At 32.8% G+C, this 10,845-nt stretch overlaps 1 protein-coding gene across 1 annotated transcript in view; it reads left to right on the top strand.

Annotated features, from left to right (window-relative positions):
* Positions 1-9,254, top strand: part of Ythdc1 (YTH domain containing 1) — a 28,574-nt gene extending 19,320 nt beyond the window's left edge. The window contains exons 12-17 of the mRNA XM_010611192.3: positions 2,282-2,364; positions 3,507-3,543; positions 3,640-3,679; positions 3,786-3,848; positions 5,590-5,724; positions 8,513-9,254. Of these exons, the coding sequence (XP_010609494.1) occupies positions 2,282-2,364; positions 3,507-3,543; positions 3,640-3,679; positions 3,786-3,848; positions 5,590-5,724; positions 8,513-8,737 (583 nt within the window). The 3' untranslated portion in view covers positions 8,738-9,254. The remainder of the gene's footprint in view (positions 1-2,281; positions 2,365-3,506; positions 3,544-3,639; positions 3,680-3,785; positions 3,849-5,589; positions 5,725-8,512) is intronic.
* The last annotated feature ends 1,591 nt before the right edge of the window (positions 9,255-10,845 follow it).

Below are 10,845 nucleotides of genomic sequence, written 5' to 3' on the forward strand. Positions count from 1 at the left end.
AAAAAAAAAAAAAAAAAAAAAAAAAAGTTTGTTAAAGAGTGATAACCAGTTTAGATTCTATAGTACTTTGATAATAAAGTACAGAAATGAAATGAGGTAGGCATTTGTTGCTAATAACAGGCTAGAAAGGAAGAGGAGGATGTCTTTATTTGAAAAAAATGTTAATATTTTGTAAAAAGCCTTTTCTTTCAGGTGTATCTCTGGATAAACCTTATCAGATATGGGACTTTTATAAAGGATCACTTATATTTTTTCAGAAGATGACGCCTCATTTAGAGGATAAAATATTTTAAGTTATTTTGATGGTCAAGAGGAGCATTACTGGGACTGTTTCAGATTTTGTCACCGTGATGCGTTAACCCCATTGCCAAATATTCTCTAACATGTACCCAGTGAATTCACACATCTTGCTGAGCTTCTGAAAACAATAGGTTCTTTCCAAAGGGGATCAAGTGGCCCTGGGAGACCCGGCAACAAACCAAAACGAAGGGCTGTTGCTGTGTCTGTTTACAACTTTTCCAGATGCTGGCAGTACCTGTGGACTTAAAGTGGTTTTTAGAGGATCGCCATGGTTATTGATCACTACTTTATGAACTAAACAGCATTTTCCAGGAAAAGGGGGTTTAACTTGTTACAGAATTGGAGAGAAGTCTTTGCAAAGGACTGGTTTAAGCCCTTCTACCCAACACCTTCCCCTGTGTAGCTTTGCATACAGCTAAATCTAAAATATTCTGCTAAAGACTATTGGATGTGGTTGATGGGATGAAACCTTTGGTTAAGTTTCCTTTTTGTGGAAACATCCGGTGGTAGGTACAGATAATCCAACAAGAGTCCCATTTCTTTGATCTTAAAAAGGACACTGGCGAGTAGGTAGGAGGAATCCTGGCAGAGCCCCTTACTTTTGGCTTAAAAGGACTGAGCACCAAGATGTCTTTTGAAGTTTTAAGCTAAGAGGTTTCCAGTGCAATACAGTATATACAAGTGAAGTTTTTACCTCAGTTTTGCAATGGACTGCTAACTATACTTATACACCACTACACCTTCTCTCAAGCCTGCCAGGGCCTCCATTTATGTATGTGGCTTACAGCTTAAAGTCAGTAGTTGGACTACTATATGAACTGTTACTATCATGTTTTATACCGGTCGTAAATGCACTCCCAAAACTACAAGAAAGCGGTATGTTTATTTTTAAAACCAGCTTTTAATTTTCTTAGTATTATTTATTGTAGATGCAACTGTCTTTATTCTGTTGGGGGATTTGGGGTTATTGCACTTAACTCTGCATTTTGAAGTTGTATTGCAAAATTTAACAAAAGCAGTATTCAGAGAAATAGCTGAAAAAGTAATGATGTCAGGTTATTACAGCTTTTATTTGACATTAAGGGTAAAAAGTACATTTTCTAAATATTTTTGATTTTTAAAGTTTGCTTAGCTTTTAACTAAATGCTAAGTAAATAAAATATATTTTATGATGTTATGCACTAACCATAAAGTTTCATGAATCGTCCTCTGCAAATAGTAAAATTTCTTCTGAAGAATACAGTTTGAGTTACTTTTATCATCTGTTAAAACTTGTAACCTGTTACTTGCCAATTTATGAAAGCCAATTTTATTATAAGACATTTGGAGAAATATTTCTTTATTCCTTAATCTGATTAAGCACAGAAAGAAAAAATATTAAGGAATATTAATTTTTTGAGTATTTTAAAACTTATTGTAAAGTAGCTCTTATTAAATGTCAGACTTTCTGTATTTCTATGAAAAGTATGATTTTATGCAGAGGAAAAAATATTCAAGAAATTCTTTTATTTATATTTCAAAACAGCACTAGTAAATCAAAATATATAGATTTTAGAATTACCTGTTATAAAGGTATGGGTTATTGTTCTTTCATCTTCACTTAAATGGTGACTTTGAGAAAATATTTTAATTGTTAACACTGGATATTTATATTAGTTTGAAGATGGCTCATTTACTTTTGTTTGGATTACTAAAATGTGATTTATATGTTTTAATCAGATTACTCTTTGTGGTTATCTCATCATAGCATGAGATTGTAGAGAATATCTACTTCCAGCAGTGCATTTGAGGTTTGGTTCATAGGGATTTGAATAATTAAAATTGAGGAATGTTAAGATAATTTACTCACTTAAAATTAATATGTTAATTTAAAGGAAGTAATGAGCTATTCTTTGTACTTACCTCCATCAAAAACTCTTGCTTTGCTATTTTTTCTCCCAGCAGTTTTTGGTTTAATTTCTAATGTGTCTAATTTGTGTAGGCGTCGACCAGAAGATTATGATATTCATAACAGCAGAAAGAAACCAAGGATTGACTATCCACCTGAGTTTCACCAGAGACCAGGTTAATATTTTATAATCCTGCAGATATTTGACTTAAAATAATTAAAACAAGAAGCTTGTCATGATCCTATAGTTTCGAAGTAAAAAAAAAAAAAAAAAAATTAGGACATGACTATTTAAACCTTACAAAATCTTCAGTACTTATTAGTAATTCCTCCTTTTAAAATTCCAGTGTGTCGTCATATCTGTTAATTACTTGAAATTGCTAATTTTGCAAAAATAGCAAAAAGTGACCTATGCATTGTTAAATCTTTTTGTTCCATTAGATTTCATGTGACATAAACTTTCAATTAGAAACTAAATTTTGCTACATTTTCTAAAAGTCCTAATTTTGGAGAGGAATGGAAAATACTTTATTCCTCATCTAAATACAGCCTTTCAGTTAGCTTATTTTTTACTGGAGCTATATATACAAGTTATAGTCAAGAAAGGTGATCATTTAGAACACAACACTCAAAAAACTGGCAATTTAGAACCTGGTGTTATGTGAGCTTTATAACGCATAACAGCTTTGATAGAAGCCTCATTCTTTTCTAAAATAGGAAGTTTTATTGTGCTAGTGCAAATAATTTTTTTCCCTAGTAACATAACTGCTCAAGTATTTTGACATTTAGTTTGTTGGGTTCTTAAAGAATTGGGGGAAAAGATAATTTCTTCCTTTTATCACCAAGATTCTTTCATTTAAAATGTATATACCTTCATTTTTTTCAACTTTTACAATTTTGTGTTTCTCTTCATCAAATATTTTTTTAAAATGTAATCTGATTTACTTAGTGAGGTGTGTATATACTCAAGGTAAAAGGTAAACATTTGTTTTAAGGAAATCTTACTATACAAATGTCCTCAAGGTAGTTCTGCTCATATTTTCCCTATGGTTGCAAAATGAAGAAATTTTTTTATGTAGTAACACTTGGATCATGAACTTAGAAGATGTATATGAAAATCTCTAGAAGTTTATAATTCTGTGATATTATTAAGTTATTTAGTTCATAGAATATCTTAAAAGTGAAAATGGAATAATAGCATCTCTTAAAAGTACATATTCCATGAGAAGAATTAAAACAAGTGGTAATGAAGGTTTAATTATGATGCCATAATAGAAAATATAAATTTGATTTACTGAAATGCTTGATGTTTGAACAGGGTATTTAAAGGATCCAAGATACCAAGAAGTAGACAGGTAAGTTGGGTTCACTCCTGCTTCACTTTGAATTACATTCTTGGAACTAGTTTATGAATTACCTGAATTTAGTTTCACAAATCTTATTCCCAACAGACGATTTTCAGGAGTTCGCCGAGATGTGTTTTTAAATGGGGTAAGCATTAAATTTTATGTATTTAATAGATAAAACCAGCGTCTAATTTTTTTTTTAATCCTGAGATGATTTTTATTTTTATTGACATTATCATCTTTTATTTTAGTCCTACAATGATTATGTGAGGGAATTTCATAACATGGGACCACCACCACCGTGGCAAGGAATGGTTTGTATTATTCTGTTTTTATAATTAACTTAATTTGCAGTTCATATTTTGAATGCTTACTTGGAATACTTGGTTATGGTCACTAAGAGAACTTAAAATACAAATGTTTGGCAGTAAGTAATTGCATGATATTTTTTAAATGAATGACTTGTTGATTTGTGTTAATAGTGTAAGCTTTGTTGACATGTTCAGTAGCATTTTATAGGTAGTGGTTAGTTGGTGCAAGCTCTACCTGGAGGTTCAGATTGTAATTCTGAAATCCAGAACAAATTTTATACCGTATTTCTTAGTTTTCCTCATCTGTAAAATTCAGTGGGTACGTGTTTATTCTTTGACTCCTCAAAAAACTAGTACTGATTCTGTATAATGAAGGAATATTATGCCTATTTTTGAGTAGTTTAACATTTAATGGAATATTATAAACCCCCTTAGGATTATTGAGAAGATAAATGTGTAAAAGTACATGTTTAAAATTGATTCAATTATGGTTATTTCTTTTCAGTTACCTTAAGAAAACTGGATATATTAGAGTACATTTTAAAATATTAAAGATAACCAAAACAGTTTTTTATATACTCAGTAATCTTAAGTATCTCTTTCTTTCTTTATTCTGTTTCATCTTTTTTGTTATTTTTGTTTTTTGGTACTGGAGATCAAACTCAGGACCTTGCGCTTGCAAAGCAGGTGCAGCACCACTGAGCTAAATCCCTGGCCCTGTCCTTTTATTTTAAATGCTACTGCTTGTGTGACCTCTTCATCCAATCTTTTGCTTAAATTGACAGTTTTATACTGTTTCGTACAGGTAGATTATGAAATTTCTTTGAAATCTGTGAAATATAAAAACATTGAAATGTTTTATATATGAACTTGACACTGAAAATAATCTATTCGACCTTTATTTCATATGTTAAAGGTTATTAGCTTTTATCTTTTGTTGTTGAGAACAGAATCTGTGTACATTGTTTATCCAAATCACCTAAACTAGAACCACACTGGTTGATGTTGCATCATTTTTTTTTTTTTTTTCTTTTTTTGAGACAGGGTCTCACTATGTAGTTGAGACTGACCTGGAACTCACTGTGTAGCCCAGTCTTGGTCTCAAACTCACAGCGATCCTCCTGTTTCAACCTCCTGAGTGCTGGGATTACAGGTGTGCGCCACCACGCCCGGCTTTTTGCATTTTGATTGTAACCCGTAACTAGCAGTTAACCTAATCTCTTGATACCTCACTTTTTCCCTTAAGTAAGTGGGAGGCATGTAATTTTTTTTGTTCCAGGGATCGAACTCGGGTCCTTGAGCTTGTGAGGCAGGCACCAGAACCACTGAGCTAAATCCCCAGCCCACTGTAAAAGTAGGAGTAAATAGTACCTATCTCATAGACTGGTTGTGAGAATTCATTGAGAAATAGTGTTTTAGGATATTGCCTGGCTCTTAGTACTAAGACCATGCTATTTTATTAGCCTTTTCTCTATTAAAATTTAAATGATATTAGAAAAATTAAACACATGTTGTCTTAGACGATGTGTAATTACAGTTTCTTACAAATACTTTGTTTTCAACAAAACGCTTATCTTGAAGAATCTTAAGTGTATATCAAAGTACATGGGTGTACACATTCTTTGAATTTGGTGGTTTAAATAGGGGAATTCTCAGAATGAGTTTTTAATAAGGATATTTGGTATATTCTTATGATAGTGATTTTGTAAAAAGTTTTTTTCATTATTTATTATTATTTTTTTAGCCCCCTTATCCAGGAATGGAACAGCCTCCACACCATCCTTACTATCAGCATCATGCGCCACCTCCTCAGGCTCATCCCCCTTACTCAGGACATCATGCAGTACCACATGAAGCAAGATACAGAGATAAACGAGTAGTAAGTGCACAGGAAGGCAGAGGTGTGAGGGAACTATTTAGAATTTTATAGGTAATTTAAATGTGGGGATACCAGATTTTGTTTAGTGATGTCTAGGTAATTTAACTGTAGTAACATCAGATTACGTTTAGCAACGGAGTGATTCACAACCTGTCTTTATTAAAAATTACTGATGTGCTTTGAGTTAGATTTCTTTTTCTTTTACTAATTGAATCATGCACTAAAGTTTAACTTCATATCAAACGTTGGTAATATAAGTATATACTACCTGGGTTATGTGTATGACTAAGCTTTTGTAGGAGAGATGCTATATTTTAACAGATGAAATCATATCATTTAATTTGTACCAAATTTTGTTTAAAACTACTAGCCAGGTAAGTTGTTTTGCCTCTCTTACCTCTAGTTCTTAAGATAATGCTTGCAAACAACTAATTTTTTAGAAATAAGGGAAAATAATTGCTCTCTAGTAATTATTTGTAATTATTTGATAAGATTGCTGTGAAAGTTTTTTGATCACTGCAAACAGTGGAAGTCAACTGCTAGTTTTGAGGTTATTAGATTTTTCTCACACTAGTAGGGTTGCTTGTTTATTAATCACTCATTTCTTCCACAGTAGTATTTTTACTTTAAAAATTGAAAATTGTCCTCTCGTACTTGTTGGAAGTATAATCCATATGCATGTAAGTTTTATACATGCAAAGGTAGGTGTATTAAAGAAAATGTACGAGCTGGGGATTTAGCTCAGTGGTTCTTCTGGCTGCCTCGCAAGCACAAGGTCCTGGGTTCCATCTCTGGTACCAAAAAACAATAATAGTAATAATGATAATAATGTGCAAGCTGAACTCCCCCCACACACACACACCCGTAAGGTTTTGAGTGTTTGGCAGAGGCAAATAAACAGTATTGTCCCAGTAATATGAAGAATGCACAGATCTGAGATTTGGTCAGAACACTTGATTCCTGGTCTATCTTTTGAGTCATTTTTATGAGTTACCATCCTGTTTATTCTGATAAAAATGTATAATCTTTCACAATAAATCAAATTAGGACCTTTAACATCCTATAAACTAATTTGAGAATCTTGACTAATTTGAAAGTGATAGGTGTTTTCATTCACACAAAAAAGAAAAATATACCTCATGTATGATGATACTTTAGTTGATTAGTTGAACTGTGATATCTTAAAATGCCTTAATAAATGATATCATTTTTAAAACAGGAAGTCTTTTACTGAAGTATACTTACCATTGTTAAGAAGTTTTGTTTTATAGACCTCTGTAGTAAACCTATGGTTAGCATACATTCTGTATATATATGAAAGGTAGTGAGGAATTACATTTTGAACCTTATATTTTGTACATTTAGGCTAACTGTGAAAGCAGATCCAATTCAGTACAAAAAGGTGAGCTGAGAACTCAGTAGAAAGCTTAACCTAGAGCAAGGGTCAACTATCCACAGCTTTCCCTTGCATCTCAGTTGCTCATCTACTCTTCTTCGACTTATCTTTCAGTGCTCTATAAACTATGTAGAACATATTTTCTTTTTTTTTTCTTTGAAGCAAAACATTCATTACTACATTATAGATTTGCATAATAATCACATTCATCATAGGGAATATGAACCTTTATGGGGTATATCTTGCTGCTGCGTTTTTCCTGATCTCCCTCTCTTCTTATACATAAAAGTTTTGTTTCCTTTTTTTGCCTTCTATTTTCATTTTTTTCTTGTCCCTTCCTTTTCCCTTTCTCCTCCCTTGTTCCTCTTCCCATTTGAATACTTTCTTCCCATTTCCCAATATCCATTATACATTTCAGTCCTTACTTCCACTGTCAGTTTCTCATACCAGAGAAACAGTGTGGTATTTAAACATGCGTATCCAACTTATTTCATTTAGGATTGTGGTCTCAGTGTTCATCCATTTAGATACAAATGTCTGAAGATTGTCCTTTATGGGAGTAGTGCTCTGCTGTATAGAAAAACCACATCATCTTTATCTACTCATCAGTTGATGAACATTTGAGCTGTTTCCAAGATTTAGCTATTACACACTGCTGCTGTAAACATGAGTGTGCATATATCACTATGGTATGATGCTTTTAATTCTTTTGGAAAGATAACCAAGAAGAGGTATAGCTGGGTCAAATGGAACCTCTAGTTTCAGGTTTGTTTTTGTTTTTTTTGTTTTTGTTTTTGTTTTTTTTTTGTTTTTTTTTTTGAGAAATCTCCACACTGATTTCTACAGTGATTCCACCAGTCTACACTCAATCCAACAGTGAAGAGTTCCTTTTTCCCCACAACCCTTTCAACATTTGTTTTTGATTTCTTGATAGCAGGCATTCTTTCTGGAGATGGAATCACAGTGTCTTAATTTGTAATGAAATATCTATTTTCTTATAGTTCATCACATTCCTCAATTAAGAAAATCTGGCAGAGTTCTGTTATATTTTGTGGTGTTGAAGGAGAGTAAAAAAAGGTTAGCCTGTTGCGTAAAACCACATTGGTGATGTTTAGCATAATTGGCAGCATTCAAGTATAATGGTTGATGGTCATGATTAGGTGATAACTTCGGCCAAAATCTCATTAAAATGGCAGGTGGAGAAGTCAATCAAATCGAGTAGAACTTTCACAAATAGATTGTATCTTTATAGATGTCTAATTTGGCATCAAAATCTTTTTCTCTGAACCGTGTTATGTGAATTACTATAATTTTAAAATTTCTTCTATTAATCAGGCTCACAAATTCCATTGAAATTTTTGGCGTGCCTAACTTATTTCTTCTGTTTTCTAGCATGATTATGATATGAGGGTTGATGATTTCCTTCGACGCACACAAGCTGTTGTCAGTGGTCGGAGAAGTAGACCCCGTGAAAGAGACCGGGAACGGGAGCGAGACCGCCCTAGAGATAACAGAAGAGACAGAGAGCGAGATAGAGGACGGGACCGAGAAAGAGAAAGAGAGCGACTTTGTGACCGGGACAGAGACCGAGGGGAGAGAGGTCGATATCGAAGATAGAGTTATGGGAAGCACTGATTGAAGATGGAAAAAAATCTTGTATTTTGTGTGTGCGTGCGCGCGTGTGTGTGTGTGCGTCTGTGTGTGTGTGTGTGTGTGTGTTTACACGTAGTTTATTTTCAGCTGTCTACTTACTCATTGTGTAGAAGGATATACTATCACCCTGTTTGTTCCAAGCATGCAGTATAATAACTGGAAAAACTCAAATCCACCAAAAATGCAATTAACAGTTGTTTGTCACTTTTATTGAGGCAGAATGGAACAGTCCAAGAATGTAGATATTGACTCGTTCTCCATAAATGTTCATCTTATAGTTTTCATCTTAGAGTGTTTTTTTGTTTTTTTCCTTTTCAGTCTTTGATTGACAACTGCCATGGTATTTTGCTTTGATGTATATATACGTGTAGTTGCACACGGTTCAGTAAAAATAATGCTGCTATCAAGTATGCAAATACTGGAGTATGATGGTTTGACTGTATGGCAGTGTTGTAGCAGCCTCTTGGTTTTTACTTATTTTTTTTTTAAACTTATTGACACTTTTTATTTTTCATTAGTTTTCAATGATGAGAGCAAGACATTGCTATCTAATTTTTAATCTTTTTAAATAAAAAATTCCAATGTTAAGTAGCATGATTGCTGCTATTGTTTAGCCTTGCCCTCTAAATTGTATACATTGGCCTGGAATGTTCACATCTTGCTTGCTTGGCAGCAGAAGATAATTCCCATATTCTACATTGATACTGTTTTGTATAAAATAAAATGGTAAAGATTAACACCTGTTTTATTTCTATCCTAATTGCCAGTTTGTTTTACAGTACATTGATGGACATAAAAGAATGCTTTCTCTAATATAAAAACTTATGCTATGTGGTAAAATCTTGATATGTTTATATATTTGGTAACATTTTGAGTTCTATGCTGACCACAGAATGTCCTTTAGTTTTTAATTTTCCATAAACTACTGTGTAAAGTTTCCTATTTTACTTAAATACACATGAAATTTGGGTCTTACAATTAGTTGCATATATCAGCTGTCAAACCCCCTTTCTTGTAATAGACTATAAAATACAGCCACAGAGTTTATGGAAAAATTTTCTACATTTCTGATGCTACACTTTAAGTTTTGGCTTTCATGAGGTTAAAAGATTAGAGATACTTGAATGTTTGCTTTTTTTTGTTTGTAAAACAGTGTCATTACAGTCTGTACCAAATCACAGTACAGTTTTGCATTTAATCTGTATTGAAGAGAAAGCAGTTTTACTTTTGAAAGATATTTAAAATTTCATATTCATACCTACATTTAAAATATTTCCCTGTACATTTTCACAATAAATAGTTTCATTTGCCTCAGACTGGATTTATCTTACAGTTTATGTAATGTTTACAGGAGAGAACATTAGCAATACTTGTTTCTCTTTTTTTTTTTTTTCGCTTTTGGAAATCAAGTTCGTACTTTGGCACTGGCACTGCCTTTAAACCATTTGATGATTAAATCCTTCATTTCTTGACATTTTTGTGTTTATAATTGTATTGTATAGCAAGTTTTGCTATTTTTTCAAGTCCTTAAATACTAAAAAATACTGAGATTTGGAAGAATCACCAAGCATTCTGTTTTATGAAACAGCCAATTATGCAAACTGATAGGTATTACTGAAATTATTTTCCTGAAGTTATAATAATTCTAAGTCATGGAACACTTATGTACAGCACACGCATTGCTCCTTATGTGCACTGACCTACTTCATTACATCTGAATCGCTACACTTAGGAAAATAGGTTTTTGGACAGTTGGAAGTTCACCCAATATTACAAAGCATTAGTTAGTTGACAAGGCGAAGTTTCAACTCACATCCAGTTTGACAAAGAAAGACGCACCTCATCAACTTTTCAAAAACAGTATAAACTAGTATCTAAAGTGAAGGTGTGAATTTTTGCTGAGGATTTTAAATGTTAACATTGCCATCAGACTTCATTAAGCCTAAGATTTTTAGAGTCCATTCACTTTTGGGTGTTAAGAGCTTAGTGTTGTGTGATACGTTCTAAAAGCCACCATTGTTTACAAAGCTTGTCATTCTAAAAATGTGTTAGCTGTGTTGGCCATGAGATTG

This window comes from Fukomys damarensis, unplaced genomic scaffold (genome assembly GCF_012274545.1).
Source record: "Fukomys damarensis isolate Sample0158 unplaced genomic scaffold, DMR_v1.0_HiC HiC_scaffold_35, whole genome shotgun sequence".
In the NCBI taxonomy this organism is placed as follows: domain Eukaryota; kingdom Metazoa; phylum Chordata; class Mammalia; order Rodentia; family Bathyergidae; genus Fukomys; species Fukomys damarensis.